The sequence below is a fragment of the Pleurodeles waltl genome, chromosome 5 (genome assembly GCF_031143425.1).
Source record: "Pleurodeles waltl isolate 20211129_DDA chromosome 5, aPleWal1.hap1.20221129, whole genome shotgun sequence".
Taxonomy (NCBI): domain Eukaryota; kingdom Metazoa; phylum Chordata; class Amphibia; order Caudata; family Salamandridae; genus Pleurodeles; species Pleurodeles waltl.
This window is the reverse complement of record NC_090444.1, coordinates 1,805,226,167-1,805,248,504: the sequence shown is the minus strand read 5'-3', so window position 1 is coordinate 1,805,248,504 and position 22,338 is coordinate 1,805,226,167. Positions and strand designations below refer to the sequence as shown.

At 47.2% G+C, this 22,338-nt stretch overlaps 1 protein-coding gene across 1 annotated transcript in view; it reads right to left on the bottom strand.

Annotated features, from left to right (window-relative positions):
- LOC138296821 (ATP-binding cassette sub-family C member 10-like) overlaps window positions 1-16,894 on the bottom strand; it is a 669,768-nt gene extending 652,874 nt beyond the window's left edge. Inside the window, exon 1 of the mRNA XM_069236276.1 lies at window positions 16,489-16,894. Within this exon, the coding sequence (XP_069092377.1) occupies window positions 16,489-16,640 (152 nt within the window). The 5' untranslated portion in view covers window positions 16,641-16,894. The remainder of the gene's footprint in view (window positions 1-16,488) is intronic.
- Between the last annotated feature and the right edge of the window lie 5,444 nt (window positions 16,895-22,338).

Below are 22,338 nucleotides of genomic sequence, written 5' to 3'. Positions count from 1 at the left end.
CCGCCACTTCTCGACTCCGACCGCCAGGGCGGTGACGACTGCTGGGCTGGAGACTTCGGTCTCCAGCCCGGCGGCCGTCACCAGACCGCCGCCGGTATCAGGACCCTGCATACAGCCATGGATTTTGGGTGGTTTGGAACCGCCACGAAATCCATGGCAGTAGGCACTATCAGTGCCAGGGAATTCTTTCCCTGGCACTGATAGGGGTCTCCCCCACCCCGAGTCCTCCCCCCACACCCCTGACCCCGCTGCCAGCCCCAAAGGTGGCAGGATCCCCCTCTCCACCCCCAACATGCACATACACACACCCCTCCCCACCCCCAACATGCACATACACACACTCCTACACGCACACATACACTACAACAACACATACCCGCACACATACAAACAGACATGCACACATACCGACCCGCACACATTTCCCATACACACAACACACCCCCGCATGCATACACTCACTCACACACCTCCTCTACATACTCACACGCACACCCCCATGCACACACAACACACAACTCCCCCCACCCCCATTCCCTAACGGACGATCAACTTACCTTGTCTGTTGATCATCCGGGAGGGGACGGGATCCATGGGGGCTGCTCCGCCGCCAGCACCCCGTCACCAGAACACCGCCACGCCGAATCATGGAACGTGATTCGGTCGGCGGTGTTCTGATGACGGGGCGGTGGAGGTGGAGCAGCCTCCACTTCCCCGCCTACCGCCAGTATGGCTGCTGGCGGCTCTCTGTCCGAAAGACAGAGGGCTGCCAGCAGTCATAATACACTGCGCGGAAAACCGCTTGCACTGGCGGTCTACAGCGCAGCGGTACCTCAGCGGTCTTTAAAAAAGACCGCTGAGGTCAAAATGAGGGCCTTATTCTTTTGAAAATTCATGACTTGACCTGTGTATGTTGGATTTTTGTCATTTTTATCTTGTTTTGTTCAGATAAATATTACCTATTTTTCTAAAACTGTGTTGTGTCATTTTGTAGTGTTTTCACTGAGTTACTCTGTGTGTTGGAACAAATACTTTACACACTGCTTCTGAAGTTAAGTCAGCCTGCTTGTTCCAAGCTACCAGGGGGGTTAACTGAGGGCGATTCTTCTTTACCATGACTAGAGTGAGGGTGCTTGCTTGGACAGAGGGTAACCTGACTGCCAACCAAAGACCCCATTTCTAACACTTCCAGTCTGAGGGGAATGTGGCGGTCTCGAAGGATCGGTTGATGGTTCGGCAGAGCTCCGGTGCTATGGTTGTGCTGGTCAGGTTGACGATGTGCTGAGGGCATGGATCTGAGGGTGCTCCCAAGTAGATGGAGTTCATCAAACTTTGGGTATCCTCTATGGTGATGGGTGTCCAGAAGTTCAGTATCTGGTGAGGTCCTAGGTCCGTGGTGGTGAGTGGTGCTGTCAGGGTTTGGTTCCTGAAGCCTTCGTAGATGTCCTGGATCTTACAGTGAAAGAAGGTGGCAAGGTCGTTGCAGAGGTCTTGGGAGAGAGGGATGGAAGAGGTGTCTCTCCCGGGGTTCGTGAACTCTTTGACGATGGCAAAGAGCTCTTTTCTGTTGTGAGCACTGGTCTTGAGGAGTGCTTGAAAGGTGGCTTTTTTGGTGGCTCTGATGTTTTGGTGGTGCGTGGTGACTGCATTTTTGTAGACTGTTCGGTTGATTTGCAGATCCTCAATTTACATTCCAGTCGTCTGCAGGAGCGCTTGGATTCCTGTAGGACTGTCACATACCACTTGGGAGTTTTGCTCTATCGATTCCCTGCGGTTTTTCTTAGGAGGGCTACGTTGTCAGCGCAGTTTGAGAGCCAGCGGTGTAGGTTGCTTGCGGCTTCATTTGCGTCCGCTGCATCCAGTGGGAGGGAGTGGTTGAGATCATTGGTGAGTTTTGCTTCTGTGACTTTGCCACAGCATCTGCCAGGGGGACAGGGGTGTAGTGGCGTGCGGTGTACTTTGTTTAGGTAAAGTGGATGCACTTGTGGTCGGTCCAATGGTGTTCGGCGGTATGGGAGATGGTGAGATTGTCCCGGGAGCAGCTGCCCATGTCTGGCCCTTGGGACAGTTGGCGTGGGCTGGGTGCTGTCGTCCGTAAACCATATGATCTGATACAGTGCCCAGCTTATGGGACCACCTGGAGGGCACTCCTATCTGAAGGCAACTGTGACATTATGTGGCATAAAGTGCAGCCAGCTAGAGGTGGGCGAGCCAACGAATTAACAGGGAAGGCCGAGCCAAGGGTCAGGCTGGGCTCTAGGAGGCCCTGCAGAAGCTGAGCCGTAAAGTATCAGGGGTGTAAATCATACAAAAAACATCTTGTAAAAATATGATAACATTTCTTCAGAATGAAAAAAAGTGTATTTTTTTTACAATCAGAAGTATTTTATCTTTGTACATCTGGCTGGTTCAGTGCATGAAGAGGAACTTGTTAAAAATGATAGTTTGTAACCATCCCTGTCCCCTTCACCCTGACAAGAATGTCATGCGATAACTAAAGGGAATGTCACTTGCATAATAGATGGCCTGGATTCATTATGATCTATTAAATAAAACACAAAATAATATCCTAAACTTGCATACTCGAAGGTGTTCTCATTTGTGCATGGGCGGCTCGGAGCGTCGCCCCACTGGCTAAGAGCCAGCAGCATAAAAATAAAACGATATTTGAATATCGTTTTATTTTTCTGCTGTTGGCTCAGTCACTGAATGCTGGGACACCAGAACAGGAAAGGAGGACGGGCGAGGCGGCAGGAGAGGACGGCGGTCGTGGCGATGAACGGTACGTTTTTAAAAATACATATATTTATTCCCCCTCCAGACCTTCCCTTGATATTTGCGGCAGCCGCCGCTGCATTTATGATAATAAAAAGGAGGCTCCATAAAATAAAATATTTGTTAAGGATCATAAAGTTTTATGAAGCAGCAAAGCTGGGAGTGATCCCATGTCTTCGAAGTAAGTAACACATTTTATTGTTTTTAGTTATCTTGAGTTTCATTGTTAAATAAGATATAAGTAAAAAATGTCCCTTTAAAATCAATTCTTTATAATATTGTAGTTGTAAAACAATGTGCAAAGTTGTCCAAGTAGCTGCTCTTATAGGCAAGTATAGGGTGTGAAGTGCGGACCGGGGCTGTCTCAGCATACATATGTCGTTATATTGCCCATCCTGTGACCCAGATAGATTGCTAGCAACTGTTCGAAAAATCCAGTAAGTACTGTGAAATGTGCAATGTGCCATTTGGAGTTCTGTTTGGGCATGGAGTTCTTATTCTTGACTTAGTAAATGTCCTTCAAGAATTTCAAAAATCTAGATGTTAACTGGGTTAACTTTCTGGTATTGTTTGATTCCTAAATGGCAAAAAAATTGGTTTTCGCCAAAATTGTCTTAAATCCTTCAATTTGCTGCACATACAGAATACAAGCAGCAGTGATTTAAGTTTATGATTGCACAGTTTACAATTCAGGGCCTCTGAACTTTTCAGTGGTCCATATTTGTAGGCCTTCGGAGGTATTATACCACATCTTAGCCTGATTAGGGGCTTGATTACGGTCTTGGCAGATGGGATACTGCATCGCAAATGTGATGCATATCCCGTCCACCGTATTACAAGTTCCATAGGATATCGTAATCAGGCCCTGGGTCTTTTTTTGCTCTAGACTCATATGGCTAGATAGATGTGGAGCCCCCTGGTTGTACTGGTAAAGAGAGATACCCAAGTTCATGTGGACCTTTGCTGATTTCTCCTGACGATCGTCCTCAGCAGACTTTAATCTTGTATTTTAATGAGTATTTCAGCACACAGTTCAGCAAGCTTGACCATATTAACTCCCTCAGCGTGCCACACGTGGCAGCCTTGAGTTTAATAGAGTGACTTAAGAACCTTATTTTGCCCATGATTACTTGCTTGCCTTGCTTGAATTCAAGACAAATTTCAGATGACAGAGCGACATCAGGCAGCTGGAATAGTCTACTACTATAGCAACAACAGTGGGCCTTGTCTAGACAAATTCCTAGGCGGTCTTTGAATATTAGAGAGCCGTATGATAGTGTTGGGATAAATTTAGCATCAATGACGCAAAACAAAATCAGATAAGTCGGACCTTTCATTTTTTTAGGCAATTTTTGAAAGCTAACAATCAAGGCCGCCAACATTCATTTAATTTCCCAAGTTGCACTTGTAGCGGGCTATGCTTGTTGAAATACACACAAAGATATTTCAAGCTGGATACCTGCTCAATATTCACCTGATCCAGGAAAAATGTGGTTTTCTTGACTTCTTCCTCCCACGCACCATTGTTTTAGTTTTTGAGCCAATGATGGAAATCTTATTTGCATTGCAGTTCAAAGCATTCAATGATCTTTGCAAACGAACAGCAGTATGAACAAACATGATTGTACCGTCTGCATTTTGTAATCACTGAAGGTGACAGTCAGCGTATTTAGGTGGAAATGCATTAATTTCGATAAAGGTATTATTTAAATCAGATGAGTAAAGATCGAATAATAAGGAAGGCAATATACATCCCTGTTATTGAATAATAAGGAAGCCAATATAAATCCCTGTTTCACCCTTGATTTGTCCAGATCTTTTTTGAAGTCACTCTGTTAGTGTTAGTGGAGACTTTGACTCTCACCCAGGTCTTTACATATAAACTCAAGATGGCTATCAACAGCATGGCCGGTTTGGCCCAATTATAGAGCTTCTGCCACAACCTTACAACTATGCCAAAGGAGGTGGTGTAATCAATGAAGGGTGTATATAGAGTTGGTGCTTGTTTTTTATTTGCTGCTTAGATCAAGGAAGAAGAATCACCAACTTGACTTCCGCAAAGCACCTTGTCTAAAGCCTGATTGTGTAATAGGGATTAGCGCACTGGCTGTGGCCCATTCTTCTAACTCTGACTTTAAAACGTTTGCAACGCATTTGCTGTCTACGTCAAGCAGTGCCATTAGCCTAAAATTGGCTGGCTGATTTGTTGGGCCCTCTTTATGTATTGGGGATTATATGGATCCCCTCCAGCTGCCCGGGACCTCAGTTGTCATGATGTTCTGCTTGAGCAGCGGCACAGAAGACTGGTTGGCCTGGCTGCCTGGCTAGCAGTTCGTTAGGGCCCAGGGCCCGGGGCCCCAGCCGAGCGAATGGAAGTAATTATTGATCGTACTTTACCTACGTTGTTTTTATTGGCCACCCAATCTGTCTGAGTTCCCGAAGGACACAACAAACTCAGAGTCGAGATCTCATCAGTCGACATATAGGTTTGTGATATAACTGACCCAGTGTAGGAGGCTGACCAGGCTTATAGTGGGTACCTTGTGGTACTTACACCTTGTGCCAGGTCCAGTTATCCCGTATTAGTAGAATGGAGGTGTTTCTAGCAGCTTAGGCTGATAGAAGGTAGCTATGGCAAAGCAGCTTAGGCTGAACTAGGAGACATGTAAAGCTCCTACTATACCACTTATATCATATAGCACAATATCATAAGAAAACACAATACTCAGAGTTACTAAAAATAAAGGTACTTTATTTTAGTGACAATATGCCAAAAGTATCTCAGAGGATACCCTCACTTAGGAGGTAAGTAATATACACAAGTTATATGTACACACACCCAAAACAGGTAAGTAACAGTAAGAAAAGTAGTACAAACAATGTAGAATCACAATAGGATGCAATAGGTGAACATAGGTCTAGGGGCAACACAAACCATATACTCCAAAAGTGGAATGCAAATTACAAATGGACCCAAGACCTATGGGGGCTTGTAGAGGGTCACTGGGACTGTAAGAAAACAGTTAGGGTGTCCAAGATACCCCACCCCAAGACCCTGAAAAGTAGGAGTAAAGTACACCTACTACCCCAAAAGGACACAATAGTCGTGATAGGGGGATTCTGCAAGAACCACAAACACCAGCAAAGCACTGAAGACGGATTCCTGGACCTGAGGACCTTCAAGGCAAGGGGACCAAGTCCAAGAGTCACAATAGTGTCCAGGGGGGGCAAGAGCCAAGGAAAGAGCCCAGGAAACCCCAGATGAAGGTGCAAAGAGGCTGCCTCCGGGTGGAAGAAGCCAAAGATTCTGCAACAACGAAAAGGGCTAGTAACTTCTCCTTTGGATGGAAGATGTCCCACGGAGTGCTGGATATTGCAGAAGTGTTTCCACGCAGAAATACCGCAAACAAGCCTTGCTAGCTGCAAGGGTCGCGGTAGAGGTTTTTGGGTGCTGCTGGGGACCAGGGAGGACCAGGATGTCGTCCCCTTGGAGGAGGAGACAGAGGGGGCGCTCAGCAACTCAGAGAACACATACAGGGCATACACTATGTGCACTGGGGTCCTGCCTAGCAGGATCCCAGTGACACAAGGGCAGAAACAAACAAACATACAGTAAAGATGGGGGTAACATGCCAGGCAAGATGGTACTTTCCTACACCCAGTTTTCTGCCGAGATGCATATCTGCGCACTCATAGTATTCCTGTTTGACTTTTTCTGCACCAGCCTCCAGAATTTGTTAGAATTTCTTGATCTTGATTTTAAGGCCTCGTTGAGTTCTATCCACAGTGTAGGAAGTTGGCTCTGTATGTGCTATTTCAAAGTAAGGAATAGCATGCACAGAGTCCAAGGGTTCCCCTTAGAGGTAAAATAGTGGTAAAAATAGATAATACTAATGCTCTATTTTGTGGTAGTGTGGTCGAGCAGTAGGCTTATCCAAGGAGTAGTGTTAAGCATTTGTTGTACATACACATAGACAATAAATGAGGTACACACACTCAGAGACAAATCCAGCCAATAGGTTTTGTTATAGAAAAATATATTTTCTTAGTTTATTTTAAGAACCACAGGTTCAAATTTAACATGTAATATCTTGTTTGAAAGGTATTGCAGGTAAGTACATTAGGAACTTTGAATCATTTCAATTGCATGTATACTTTTCAAGTTATTCACAAATAGCTATTTAAAAAGTGGACACAGTGCAATTTTCACAGTTCCTGGGGGAGGTAAGTTTTTGTTAGTTTTACCAGGTAAGTAAGACACTTACAGGGTTCAGTTCTTGGTCCAAGGTAGCCCACCGTTGGGGGTTCAGAGCAACCCCAAATTTACCACACCAGCAGCTCAGGGCCGGTCAAGTGCAGAGTTCAAAGTGGTGCCCAAAACGCATAGGCTATAATGGAGAGAAGGGGGTGCCCCGGTTCCGGTCTGTTTGCAGGTAAGTACCCGCGTCTTCGGAGGGCAGACCAGGGGGGTTTTGTAGGGCACCGGGGGGGACACAAGCCCACACAGAAATTTCACCCTCAGCGGCGCGGGGGCGGCCGGGTGCAGTGTTAGAACAAGCGTCGGGTTCGCAATGTTAGTCAATGAGCGATCAAGGGATCTCTTCAGCGCTGCAGGCAGGCAAGGGGGGGCTTCCTCGGGGAAACCTCCACTTGGGCAAGGGAGAGGGACTCCTGGGGGTCACTTCTGCAGTGAAAGTCCGGTCCTTCAGGTCCTGGGGGCTGCAGGTGCAGGGTCTTTTCCAGGCGTCGGGACTTAGGTTTCAGAGAGTCGCGGTCAGGGGAAGCCTCGGGATTCCCTCTGCAGGCGGCGCTGTGGGGGCTCAGGGGGGACAGGTTTTGGTACTCACAGTCGTAGAGTAGTCCGGGGGTCCTCCCTGAGGTGTTGGTTCTCCACCAGCCGAGTCGGGGTCGCCGGGTGCAGTGTTGCAAGTCTCACGCTTCTTGCGGGGAGATTGCAGGGTTCTTTAAAGCTGCTTCTTTGGATAAAGTTGCAGTCTTTTTGGAGCAGGTCCGCTGTCCTCGGGAGTTTCTTGTCGTCGTCGAAGCAGGGCAGTCCTCAGAGGATTCAGAGGTCGCTGGTCCCTTTGGAAGGTGTCGCTGGAGCAGAGTTCTTTGGAAGGCAGGAGACAGGCCGGTGAGTTTCTGGAGCCAAGGCAGTTGTTGTCTTCTGGTCTTCCTCTGCAGGGGTTGTCAGCTAGGCAGTCCTTCTTCTTGTTGTTGCAGGAATCTAACTCTTTAGGGTTCAGGGTAGCCCTTAAATACTAAATTTAAGGGCGTGTTTAGGTCTGGGGGGTTAGTAGCCAATGGCTACTAGCCCTGAGGGTGGGTACACCCTCTTTGTGCCTCCTCCCAAGGGGAGGGGGTCACAATCCTAACCCTATTGGGGGAATCCTCCATCTGCAAGATGGAGGATTTCTAAAAGTTAGAGTCACTTCAGCTCAGGACACCTTAGGGGCTGTCCTGACTGGCCAGTGACTCCTCCTTGTTGCTTTCTTTGTTCCCTCCAGCCTTGCCGCCAAAAGTGGGGGCCGTGGCCGGAGGGGGCGGGCAACTCCACTAAGCTGGAGTGCCCTGCTGGGCTGTGACAAAGGGGTGAGCCTTTGAGGCTCACCGCCAGGTGTTACAGCTCCTGCCTGGGGGAGGTGTTAGCATCTCCACCCAGTGCAGGCTTTGTTACTGGCCTCAGAGTGACAAAGGCACTCTCCCCATGGGGCCAGCAACATGTCTCTAGTGTGGCAGGCTGCTGGAACCAGTCAGCCTACACAGATAGTTGGTTAAGTTTCAGGGAGCACCTCTAAGGTGCCCTCTGTGGTGTATTTTACAATAAAATGTACACTGGCATCAGTGTGCATTTATTGTGCTGAGAAGTTTGATACCAAACTTCCCAGTTTTCAGTGTAGCCATTATGGTGCTGTGGAGTTCGTGTAAAACAGACTCCCAGACCATATACTCTTATGGCTACCCTGCACTTACAATGTCTAAGGTTTTGCTTAGACACTGTAGGGGTACAGTGCTCATGCACTGGTACCCTCACCTATGGTATAGTGCACCCTGCCTTGGGGCTGTAAGGCCTGCTAGAGGGGTGTCTTACCTATACTGCATAGGCAGTGAGAGGCTGGCATGGCACCCTGAGGAGAGTGCCATGTCGACTTACTCATTTTGTTCTCACTAGCACACACAGGCTTGTAAGCAGTGGGTCTGTGCTGAGTGAGGGGTCTCTAGGGTGGCATAATACATGCTGCAGCCCTTAGAGACCTTCCCTGGCATCAGGGCCCTTGGTACCAGAGGTACCAGTTACAAGGGACTTATCTGGATGCCAGGGTGTGCCAATTGTGGAAACAATGGTACATTTTAGGTGAAAGAACACTGGTGCTGGGGCCTGGTTAGCAGGGTCCCAGCACACTTCTCAGTCAAGTCAGCATCAGTATCAGGCAAAAAGTGGGGGGTAACTGCAACAGGGAGCCATTTCTTTACACAAGCCCCCCCCAGCCCACAGGCCAGGAGACTCAGCCAAAGCTGGGAGAGTCTTCCTAGTCTGGGAGGCGAGGAAGAGTAGAGGAAATAGGCTGGTTTGTTGCAGGGCCTACTCTGCCTTACATCCTCCTGCTCAGGTCATTCCCTCTGGGGAACTGACCCACTTCCACAGTGATAGGACCTAGTCTGAATTGCCTCTTGTCTGTGCTTTTTATGTCTTCACCCATTCTCTCTATTTTGGGGTTAGAGGTATCCACCTCTGCTAATCTTATCTTAGCCAGGGTCACCCCTAGCTTACCCAAAGAGGTTACCCAGAGCTGGAGTAACCCCACCAGGACCAACAGGGTCAGGGGGCCTAACTTGTTATTTGGCATGGGGTCAGACCACCATGCCAAGGATAGTGCAGCCATAAAGGCCAACACCCAGCAGAGGCCACTGACAGCTGTCAGTGCCCAGAACCACACCTTTAGCTCTTCACCTACAAGGGAAGGGGCTAAGTTACAGGCTTCTTTGGGTTCAGGGTGCCTGTCTGCTGTATTAGAGTGGGGGGTTACCACATCTTGTAGTAAACACCCTTCTTCCACTCTTTCTTCTGTTAGCTGAGGAGCCACCCACTCAGGCTTAACAGTTGCCTGACTAGCCAGGACTTCTTGTGGGTCAGGTTGGATTTTATCAGAGCCACTTTTGGAGTTCTCCCCCACTGGAGCAGAATCTCCTTGGCTTGCTGGAACCTTGGCTAAAGGTTGTCCACCTTTCCTACTCTGTTTCCTTTTCTTTTTCTTCTGGGGCCTACTTGCATTTACTGCAGAGGTAGGCACTCCAGAATCCTTGGGAGAGGACTGGTCCTGGACCAGTTCTTCTCTTAGGCTCTGACTAACCTCTGGGTAGTCATTTCCAAGGAGACAATCAAGGGGGAGGTCTGTACTGACTACCACCCTTCTCCAGCTAAAAGTTCCACCCACTTCTATGGGCACAAAAGCCACAGGCCTATTAGTGACCCTGTCTGGGCTAACTCTTACTCTGGCCATCTCACCTGGGATGTACTGGTTTGAGAACACCAGCCTGTCATGCACAATAGTGTGACTGGCACAAGTGTCTCTCAGGGCAGTGGCTGGGATTCCATTCACCTGTAGGTGGTGGAAGTGTCTACTTCCCTCTGGAATCTCCAACTCACCTGTTGGGCCCTTTTTCCAGTTGAAGGCTATGAAGACCTCCTCATCTGAGGAGTCATCCCCAATGGCTACACTGGTCACCCCTGGGATTTTGCTAGGGGGTTTGTTTTTGGGACAAGAAGTGTCCTTGGTGTGGTGCCCTGTCTGTTTACAGTTATGGCACCATGCCTTAGTGGCATCCCAGCTCTTACCCTGGTACCCACCTTTGTCTTGGGTTGTGTCTCTGGGCCCACCCACCTGGTCTGGTTTTTGGGGGCCTACAGGGGACTCTTTTTCTTTGTTTCTAGTGTCACCCACTTTCTCCTGGGGAGGCTTTGTAACCCCTTTCTTTTGGTCACCCCCAGTGGAAGTTTTGGTTACCCTAGTCTTGACCCAGTGGTCTGCCTTCTTTCCCAATTCTTGGGGAGAAATTGGACCTAGGTCTACCAGATACTGATGCAACTTTTCATTGAAGCAGTTACTTAAAATGTGTTCTTTCATAAACAAATTATAAAGCCCAACATAGTCATACACTTCATTTCCAGTTACCCAACCATCCAGTGTTTTCACTGAGTAGTCAACATAATCAACCCAGGTCTGGCTCGAGGATTTTTGAGCCCCCCTGAATCTAATTCTATACTCCTCAGTGGAGAATCCAAAGCCCTCAATCAGGGTACCCTTCATGAGGTCATAAGATTCTGCATCTTTTTTAGAGAGTGTGAGGAGTCTATCCCTACACTTTCCTGTGAACATTTCCCAAAGGAGAGCACCCCAGTGAGATTTGTTCACTTTTCTGGTTACACAAGCCCTCTCAAAAGCTGTGAACCATTTGGTGATGTCATCACCATCTTCATATTTTGTTACAATCCCTTTGGGGATTTTCAACATGTCAGGAGAATCTCTGACCCTATTTATGTTGCTGCCACCATTGATGGGTTCTAGGCCCATCTCTTGTCTTTCCCTTTCTATGGCTAGGATCTGTTTTTCCAAAGCCAATCTTTTGGCCATCCTGGCTAACTGGATGTCCTCTTCACTGGAGTTACCTTCAGTGATTTCAGAGAGGCTGGACCCTCCTGTGAGGGAGCCAGCATTTCTGACTACTATTTTTGGAGTCAGGGTTTGAGAGACCCTGTTCTCCCTAAATAGGACTGGTAGGGGGGAATTTTCCTCCAAGTCACTATCTTCATTCTCTGTGTTGCCATCCTCAGAGGGGTTGGCCTTTGCAAACTCTGCCAACAGCTCCTGGAGCTGTAGTTTGGAAGGTCTGGGGCCCATTGTTATTTTCTTTATTTTACAGAGTGACCTTAGCTCCCTCATCTTAAGATGGAGGTAAGGTGTGGTGTCGAGTTCCACCACAGTCACATCTGTGCTAGACATTTTGCTTCTAAAAGTTGGAATACTTTTTAAGAATCTAAAACTGGTTCTAGAATCTAATTCAAACTTTTACCAAACTTTTAAACTCTAAAAGAAATGCTAAACAGGATCTAACACAAGGCCCTAGCAGGTCTTTTAAGAATTTAGAAAACTTTTCAAATTGCAAAAATCAATTTCTAATGACAATTTTGGAATTTGTCGTGTGATCAGGTATTGGCTGAGTAGTCCAGCAAATGCAAAGTCTTGTACCCCACCGCTGATCCACCAATGTAGGAAGTTGGCTCTGTATGTGCTTTTTCAAAGTAAGGAATAGCTTGAACAGAGTACAAGGGTTCACCTTAGAGGTAAAATAGTGGTAAAAATAGATAATACTAATGCTCTGTTTTTGTGATAGTGTGGTCGAGCAGTAGGCTTATCCAACGAGTAGTGTTAAGCATTTGTTGTACATACACATAGACAATAAATGAGGTACACACATTCAGAGACAAATCCAGCCAATAGGTTTTGTTATAGAAAAATATATTTTCTTAGTTTATTTTAAGAACCACAGGTTCAAATTTAACATGTAATATCTTGTTTGAAAGGTATTGCAGGTAAGTACATTAGGAACTTTGAATCATTTCAATTGCATATATACTTTTCAAGTTATTCACAAATAGCTATTTAAAAAGTGGACACAGTGCAATTTTCACAGTTCCTGGGGGAGGTAAGTTTTTGTTAGTTTTACCAGGTAAGTAAGACACTTACAGGGTTCAGTTCTTGGTCCAAGGTAGCCCACCGTTGGGGGTTCAGAGCAACCCCAAAGTTACCACACCAGCAGCTCAGGGCCGGTCAGGTGCAGAGTTCAAAGTGGTGCCCAAAACGCATAGGCTATAATGGAGAGAAGGGGGTGCCCTGGTTCCGGTCTGTTTGCAGGTAAGTACCCGCGTCTTCGGAGGGCAGACCAGGGGGGTTTTGTAGGGCACCGGGGGGGACACAAGCCCACACAGAAATTTCACCCTCAGCGGCGCGGGGGCGGCCGGGTGCAGTGTTAGAACAAGCGTCGGGTTCGCAATGTTAGTCAATGAGCGATCAAGGGATCTCTTCAGCGCTGCAGGCAGGCAAGGGGGGGCTTCCTCGGGGAAACCTCCACTTGGGCAAGGGAGAGGGACTCCTGGGGGTCACTTCTGCAGTGAAAGTCCGGTCCTTCAGGTCCTGGGGGCTGCAGGTGCAGGGTCTTTTCCAGGCGTCGGGACTTAGGTTTCAGAGAGTCGCGGTCAGGGGAAGCCTCGGGATTCCCTCTGCAGGCGGCGCTGTGGGGGCTCAGGGGGGACAGGTTTTGGTACTCACAGTCGTAGAGTAGTCCGGGGGTCCTCCCTGAGGTGTTGGTTCTCCACCAGCCGAGTCGGGGTCGCCGGGTGCAGTGTTGCAAGTCTCACGCTTCTTGCGGGGAGATTGCAGGGTTCTTTAAAGCTGCTTCTTTGGATAAAGTTGCAGTCTTTTTGGAGCAGGTCCGCTGTCCTCTGGAGTTTCTTGTCGTCGTCGAAGCAGGGCAGTCCTCAGAAGATTCAGAGGTCGCTGGTCCCTTTGGAAGGCGTCGCTGGAGCAGAGTTCTTTGGAAGGCAGGAGACAGGCCGGTGAGTTTCTGGAGCCAAGGCAGTTGTTGTCTTCTGGTCTTCCTCTGCAGGGGTTTTCAGCTAGGCAGTCCTTCTTCTTGTTGTTGCAGGAATCTAACTCTTTAGGGTTCAGGGTAGCCCTTAAATACTAAATTTAAGGGCGTGTTTAGGTCTGGGGGGTTAGTAGCCAATGGCTACTAGCCCTGAGGGTGGGTACACCCTCTTTGTGCCTCCTCCCAAGGGGAGGGGGTCACAATCCTAACCCTATTGGGGGAATCCTCCATCTGCAAGATGGAGGATTTCTAAAAGTTAGAGTCACTTCAGCTCAGGACACCTTAGGGGCTGTCCTGACTGGCCAGTGACTCCTCCTTGTTGCTTTCTTTGTTCCCTCCAGCCTTGCCGCCAAAAGTGGGGGCCGTGGCCGGAGGGGGCGGGCAACTCCACTAAGCTGGAGTGCCCTGCTGGGCTGTGACAAAGGGGTGAGCCTTTGAGGCTCACCGCCAGGTGTTACAGCTCCTGCCTGGGGGAGGTGTTAGCATCTCCACCCAGTGCAGGCTTTGTTACTGGCCTCAGAGTGACAAAGGCACTCTCCCCATGGGGCCAGCAACATGTCTCTAGTGTGGCAGGCTGCTGGAACCAGTCAGCCTACACAGATAGTTGGTTAAGTTTCAGGGGGCACCTCTAAGGTGCCCTCTGTGGTGTATTTTACAATAAAATGTACACTGGCATCAGTGTGCATTTATTGTGCTGAGAAGTTTGATACCAAACTTCCCAGTTTTCAGTGTAGCCATTATGGTGCTGTGGAGTTCGTGTAAAACAGACTCCCAGACCATATACTCTTATGGCTACCCTGCACTTACAATGTCTAAGGTTTTGCTTAGACACTGTAGGGGTACAGTGCTCATGCACTGGTACCCTCACCTATGGTATAGTGCACCCTGCCTTGGGGCTGTAAGGCCTGCTAGAGGGGTGTCTTACCTATACTGCATAGGCAGTGAGAGGCTGGCATGGCACCCTGAGGGGAGTGCCATGTCGACTTACTCATTTTCTCCCCACCAGCACACACAAGCTGGCAAGCAGTGTGTCTGTGCTGAGTGAGGGGTCCCTAGGGTGGCATAAGACATGCTGCAGCCCTTAGAGACCTTCCCTGGCATCAGGGCCCTTGGTACCAGGGGTACCAGTTACAAGGGACTTATCTGGGTGCCAGGGGTGTGCCAATTGTGGAAACAACGGTACATTTTAGGTGAAAGAACACTGGTGCTGGGGCCTGGTTAGCAGGGTCCCAGCACACTTCTCAGTCAAGTCAGCATCAGTATCAGGCAAAAAGTGGGGGGTAACTGCAACAGGGAGCCATTTCCTTACAAACAGTTTTTCTTTAGTCAGTCTGCGGAGTGCCCATATATTTGATCTGTAGGCCTTCTTTGTGTTACGGAAATCCACAACTATTTTGCAGCTAGATTTCCTGCATCAAATTTCTCATCGTTGAGCACATGCTCACAATTAGCAAAGTGGCACAAGCATCTGCACTGCTGGACAATCCCACAAAAATTGGAATGGTTGGACACTACTTTTGACACTGAAGGTGGGCCTAGTAATATTTGTTTTTATCAACTGTTATAGAACGTCAGACTGTAGCATGTTAATATACATAACCTCCTAATACAAAAAGCACAAACTAGGCATATTCTCTTTGAACCGCTGAGGGCAAAAATCTGCCCATTTGCAACCCCTGTAAAATGATTTGAAACCCTTATGTTTCAGTTTAAACAATCTGACTGGTGCTAAGGAAGACTGATTTTAGCGTTTGAAAGTCTCTTTCGAGTGCACAAGCGCACCCCCCCCCACCCCCACCCCCCCAGGCTGCAGTAAAATCTGCTTATCAGTAGCATGTTACTCTACTCACTTGAGGTAGCTGAGATCACAAATTGCTGCCAGGTAGGTCTTTGTCCTGTGTGACATGTTCACCCAGTCCTGGCATTTTACCCGAAAGCATGTTGCATTCTGGGGCATGAGGTTTTGCTTTTATCATAGTAAGAACAGATTTACAGATCTAAGCACGCAGTTTCAGAATGCAGCAATATATTGACTAAAGTGCCCGAATTAATTGTACACATGAATGACTGGGAGCTAATAACATTCATAGGAAACACAAAGCGTGTATGCGCCATGGACAAAGGGTCACTGGAGAGATGCACGGGGGGGGGGGGGGATACTTGTGAGATGACCGAGAAATGTAAACCAATGGGAAGGCGTTGATACGTCTAAGAGAGGATGTGCATAACAGGAAGTAATAACCAGGCCACCGCGGCAATTATCCATTTATCATTTCAGCAAACAAGTGAGTGAAACTGATGTGCAGCAGTATCCCCAAATCTGAAAAAATGTTTATGTGGCAGAATCCCTGTGTGTCCAAAACAAATGCGTGGCTTCTCAAAACAATAAAAGAAATAAGTGCTTTGTTACAAATTAATACAGAAATGAAATCTTATTCATGAAAAAGAGTCTACAAGCAATACCAAGGAACATCAAAACAGCCCTTGCCACATCATTCTGCAGCTGTGAACCACCGTGAATCCAATAGTGGGTTGTGATATACTAAAACAAAAGTGCCAGTCCTAATGTTTCCAAAACAACTCAGTGCGTTCTAACAAGTTGTTCCTTGAACACGTCCCGGTTACATTGGTACCTGCTTTCTTCTTGGTAGAAGCAGTTTGAGCCAAAGGGCATGTGCTTCCAAACGGTACAAGTGAAGCTTTAGGGCACTCACAGTGAGACATGGGAACTGAATTATACGAAGCCAATGGTACTTGCCCAGTATCACACAATTTGGTCAAGTGAAGTAGCTGGGATTTAAAACTCAAGCCTTGTGAAAAAAACGCTGCAACTTGGACAGCATATCTACAGGTGCAAAGACTGACTGTCACCGGCCCAGCTCCCTGCCTGCCAGTCAACCAGCGGTAAAACCGTGTAGTCAAGAAGTCGTAACACAATATATAAACAAAAGAAGAGCAATTTTTTAATAAGCAGTGTCAGAGCACCGTCACAATTTATTATTTTATTGCACAAATGCAAAATTGATGCTTAGCTGTAGGACAAAAAGCTAAATCCGAAACACTGACCTCAGCCTGCCCGCCTCCTGCAGGAGTCCAGCCACAACCACTGCCTCCAGGCGCCTGGCTGGGTTCTTTGTATCTTTAATAAAGGTGACCCTGCGTACGCACCCACCTCTCTCACCTCCTCCAAGCCAAGAAACGAACCACATCTGTGCCATGCACGAATGTCCTGGCGTGTGGAAAGAACACAAGGAATGTGCTCTTATCTCTCATAGGCTGGTGGGAGGAACAGCAGAAGTTGAACTGGAAGTTTTCTCCAGAAGCCGGCGAGCCTTTTTTTTTTTTTTTAAATGTTTATTTATTTTCCCGGGATAGAGAATGTCCACCGATCGTATACAACAACGATACTTCACGGCAATGCAGGGGAGCCAAGTACAACAGCATAACTCGATGCACCAAATAACACATCAAAACAACAATATAATCACGAGTGTGCAGCATTACCCTGCTCAAACTTTTTAATGCGGCGCCCCCCCCCCCCCCCCCGGGAAAATAAAATCATCGGGCCCCCTCAGAATTTGTCACAATTATTCTATTAAGTTGGCAATGTTTAAACATGTCTAGATTTATTGAAACATTGCAGTTAAGTTCTGTTACCTTTTTAAAAATGCAATAATGTTTTTCTGCTAAAAAAAAGCAGTGTTATCTGCATAATGCCTCTTTTGGCCAGAGCCTGGCGCCCCCCCCCCCCCCCCCCTTGAGGTACCCCATTGGTACCCCAAGGGGGGCCCGGCCCGCCCCCCAGTTTGAACTCCCTGCTCTAGACGGTTCATGTCTTGCCGGTCCCCCCAAATGTGCCTCTCCATGTCTTGAGGTATTACGTGTTGGCGAGCGGTGTACTCGTCGTGTCAGGTAAACTGTTCCAGGTCCCATCTGCTCCAGAGGGGGGCAGTCGTCTGAGTGTACCTCCGGTTTCTTCAACTATACATCCCAGCTGAGCAGCGGGTCCTCCCCCCCTACCGCCGCACGGCCTCCTGTGGACTGCCAGTTCAGCCGCGGCCTTGTTCTCCGCTCAGTCTGCCCTTCACGTAGTGATGGTGTCGCAGGCCATGTCCGCGCCATCGTAAGGCAGCGCTTCGCTACAATCGAGGCTGGGCTCCAGAGGCGCGGTTTCCTGGTAATACTCCCTACGTCAGGAATGCACCGCAGCTGGACTAGGGGAAACCAACAGCCTTTTACTTCCGTCACTGTCTGTGCGATCTGCTGCCAGACAGCACTGCACACAAGCACTGCACACAAGCACTGCACACAAGCATACCATATGTACGAACTCTGACTCCTCCTCGCCACATCTGGGGCCCCCGCTAGCTGCCCTCGGGTCCGGTTGCCCGGTCCTCCTTGGCGTCAGTTCTGCATGATGCAAGAAACAGAAGTGTGTCAGGTGAAACCGTGCATTACAAGCCACTTGCCTAACCGGCTCTAGACAGCGAGCCCACATCTTGTCCGAGATCTCAACACGCAGTGCGTTCTTCCAACAATCTCCTAACGAAGCCACTAAGCCTTTAGAAGCCAGGGGACGGACAGCAGGAGGGAAGAGACAAGCTGAAGGGGCAATTTAGACTTAGAAGCAAACAGATAAGCAGCATGAGGCCTGTTCCATAATGGGTTCTGTGGGCAAGCAGAGGGCCTTCTAATGGATCCTTCTAGAAACTTGCAGCCTACGGTGAGACTTGGAGCACCCATCAACTTTCCTGAAACTCATGACGGTTGAGCTGTCATATTCTGAGCGCCTTAAAGCTTGTAAGTGGCTGACTCATGGCATCCAGGGTAGCAAGCATTACAATAGATTAATTTAGAAATAATAGTAGCTTTAACAACACAATATTTAAAGTAGCAAAGAATTAAGAAGGTTTTTCTTCAAGATTCTTACAGCAGGATGGGGCAGGTGGAAGCTGGGCTGAGGAGGATGAAGGAAGGAGTAGAGAATGTTTGCTGGTGTTGTCTGAAGTTTGACCCGGGGTCACAGAAGAGGTCCAGGATACAATGTAGCCTTTTACCACAATGATGTCAACTTCTGTATTTTCTGGAGGGTAAAACTGATTTTGTTGTAAGAATAGACAAAAAAATCTAAGCATATATTGACTAAAGTTTTGCCAATATAGCCTTTTCCCGCAGTGTTTCTATCTACTGGATTTTATGGAGGGTAAAATTGAGTTTGTTGTTGCAGCACCCAGTAATTCTGGTTTCAGGAACACTGGACCTCTTAAGGTTTAGAGTTTTTTTTTTTTTGTTTTTTTTTTGCACGATTAATGAAAATCATTCCAAAACAAGCATTCCTACAGTGCAAAAAGGAAAAAGTAAAGGAAAAAAACTTCACATAAATTCGATTGTGTTAAAATACATCAGAGTGGCTATAGTTAAAAGAATCATAGAAACCTGAACTGAAAACACTTACTGGGACAGCCCCAATGTATAATTAAAATAGAGGTACTCACTTCTAACTAAAATAATCTAAGTTAAAATTTATAATGCACCCAAAGACAGACCACTGATCACAGGGCAGGGTGCTCAGTACTAAGTACTTTATGCATTTATGGTCTAATTAGGTATTCAATTAAAATCATAATAAAATATCTCACCAACATCTCACCAGAAAAAATTAAAATGCTTACCACATTGGATCCTGCACCACAGGCTAGTGGGATAATACCTATTATTTTGTGTGCAAAGGTTGCGGGGCAAATTATCTGCCGAGGAAAAAGAATCCTTTAAAGAGTCTAAGGAGCCCAAGTAATTCAGTGCGATTCACTTCTAGTTCTGCAAGCATTACATGGGGCAGCGGCAGCTGTGCAAATTAGCTAGAAGGAGAACACTGACAATACGTAAAGTGATAATGCAAATCAGTGAAATTCACATGAAAGTATACGAGTGCAACCAATGACTTCCAATTCCAGAGGTAAAATTGGGCCGACTGCATGACTAAAGATAAAAAAAAATTGTTTAGTATAATCGATTAAAGCACCACCCAGTTAGTAGTATGAACTAAGAAAATGGGAACCAAGTTCTCCACTAGCTCTGTAGTGCCACGGCGTTCTGCATCATTATAGCAGCCTTCATTAATTTTAGAAATCTTGTTGTTAATTAATTTGATTCCCCTTTTAACTTCAACTCTGCAGGATCTAATGTTCAACTGTGTTCATCGACGACTACTCACTTACTGCCCCCGCGCCTTGAGACCCTAGCGGGTGACTAGCCGCGCTTTACAAGTATAGTGATTGGTTGATTGATTGAACTGTCTGAAGATACGTAGGAGCCAGTGACGTCTAAGGGAGCTCAAGAAGGGGCATAAGCAGAGGATGTGTAAAAGAGTTTCCTTGGAGAAATTACACCTCTTGCATAAAATATCCTGACATCTGTTAATCACCCATTCTTATATGCTTTGAGCGGTATCAAGCCAAGCTGCAGACGCAGTAGTTATGACTTGATTTCAAATTTGGATGGACGCGATAGATATGATGGGAAAGTCAGCGGTTGATATAAGCCGACTATCAGATGTGCATTCATTTTTGAGCGGATAGCTTGTAAATCATTTTGAGCTGACAGCAACATGGCTTTTTTCAGCAATAGTTCTGATAGTTTTTTTAGGTGGGAAGGTATCTTGCATAAGCTCTTTGGCGGCGAGTTGATCAATTGCTGCCTGGTAAAAATGATGCGTTTCTGAGGATTTACCTAGAATGATACCCCACAAGATTTGGCCATTTTAGAACCAAGTCTGTTATTTAATGTTCTTTATTCCAAAGACCAAAATCTTGGGTTTTGCCATGTGAATACTGATCTTGTTAATTTTACAGTAATCTGCCAGGCTAATCCGGGATCTTTGTAGCCCAACTGCTGTTTGATCCAATAAAAGTCATCTGCATACTTCAATAGCTGTAAATGACTGTGATTTCAAGATGGTCATTCACGTCAGCTAAGAAAAAAGATGCAACCCTGCTTGAGGCTTCTATTCGTGTAGATCTTCGCTGACGTGGACCACATACTACTAACTCTCAATTTCACCCATATGTTCGAGTAAAGGCTCATAATGGTGGTCAAAAGACATGGTAGGATGTGGTAGGATGCCCCAGGCTGATAGTTTGGCCCAAAGCAGGCTTCTATCTACTTTATCAAAGGCTGTGGCAAAATCAATAAATGTTGAAAAAGTAGCCTGCACCCTTTTGTGTCACATAATTAATCAGAGTGTTTTAGAGAACAGGGTGTCCTCCAACCCATTACCCTTTTGAAATCCTGTCTGAGTGACCGGAGTGATTTTTTTCATCAAGCGCCCAATCCTCTAGTTTTTTAATCAGACTGTTTGCAAATCAATTATCCTCCACATCCAGAAGGGCAATGAGTTGGAAGTTTTCTGGCTTATCAAAAGAACCCTGCCTGTAGATTGGAACTAGGACAGACCCCCGCCAGCTCTCTGGCACCTGATTTCTGGTTAGATAGGAGTTGAATGAGTTTACCATGCATGCCTTTAAAATGAATTTTGTTGTAAAAGCATGCCTAGTAAAGGCATGTGTGGAAACGCATACAAAACTGCATGCGTGGTTCAGTCGTGCAACCCCCTCACCTACCCTGATGCACAAAACTACACCTACCCCTAACACCTAAACTACCCAACCCCCCCAACCGCACTGAGCCCTAGCTCAACCTCCAACCCCGCCCTATAAAATAAAGTACCCGACCCCGCCCTGAACCCATAAAAAAAACTACCCTGACCTCCCCACCTGTGCCCCATAAAACTAAACTTACCCCAACAACCTCCACCCACCTGGAGCACACAAAAAAAAACCTATCCCGACCTCCCTCCCCCACTCCTAAAAAGTAAACTACCCCGACCCCCCACCTGCCCTGAGCTCTAAAAAAACCTACCCCCATTCCCTAAAAACTAAACTACCCCTACCCGCCCGGAGACTTAAAACCTTCCCCCTAAGTAAACTACCACGAATAAGCCCTAAAAAAACCTATCCTGACCCCTGCCCCTAAAAAATAAATTACCCCAACCCCCTACCCACCCTGAGCCATAAAACAAATACCCGACCCCACCACCCTTGCCCCTAAAAACTAAAGTACCCGACACCCCCACCCACCCTAAACCCTAAATCCACCCCACTACTAAAAACTAACCACCACCCCTAAGCCAACCCCACTTACCTCAGCGCATCCCCTCCTGATCCTTCCTCCTCTTCTCTCCTCCCGCCCTTCATTAAACCTTTCCCCACCCCTTTAAAAATAAACTACCCCATCCTAAGCCATAAATAAAAAAATACCCAAACCTCCCCACTCCCGCCACTAAACAAAAAAAAAATTGCCTGACCCCATCACCTTAAGCCCTTGAAAAAATCATCCAAACACCCCAGCCCCACCCCTATAAAAAATAGCCTGCCCATGAGCCCCCTACCCACCCCAACCCTTTAATCCACCTTTAATCCACCACCACCCCTGGCCCAGCCCCACCTACCTCACTGCGTCCTCCATGTCCTCTCCCAAACAATGCATGGCTTTTTCTGTGCCTTAACCACGCATTTGGGTAGTTCAGCACATGCGTGGTTAAGGCAAAGAAAAAGCCATGCGTTCTTCAGGCAAGCATTGGTTACACTTGCGTGGGAAACGTCCGCGTCCTTGATGACGCGTTGTTAAGGACATTTCCCAGTTGAACAGGTGGATCAGTTGAGCAGACCATTCTGTTTTTGCAGCCTTGAACAAGCTAGCCAGGAGACCATTTGGGACAGGGGCACCTTTACAGCACGTCTTAGCTCAAGTATTAAAAACCATATCCTCCAAGATTAGGTTCAAAACTGCACAGGGGGCACAAGCTCTAGTCATGTATTGGTTAATCACTGGCACAGGTGGTGAGGTGAGAGGGTCAAC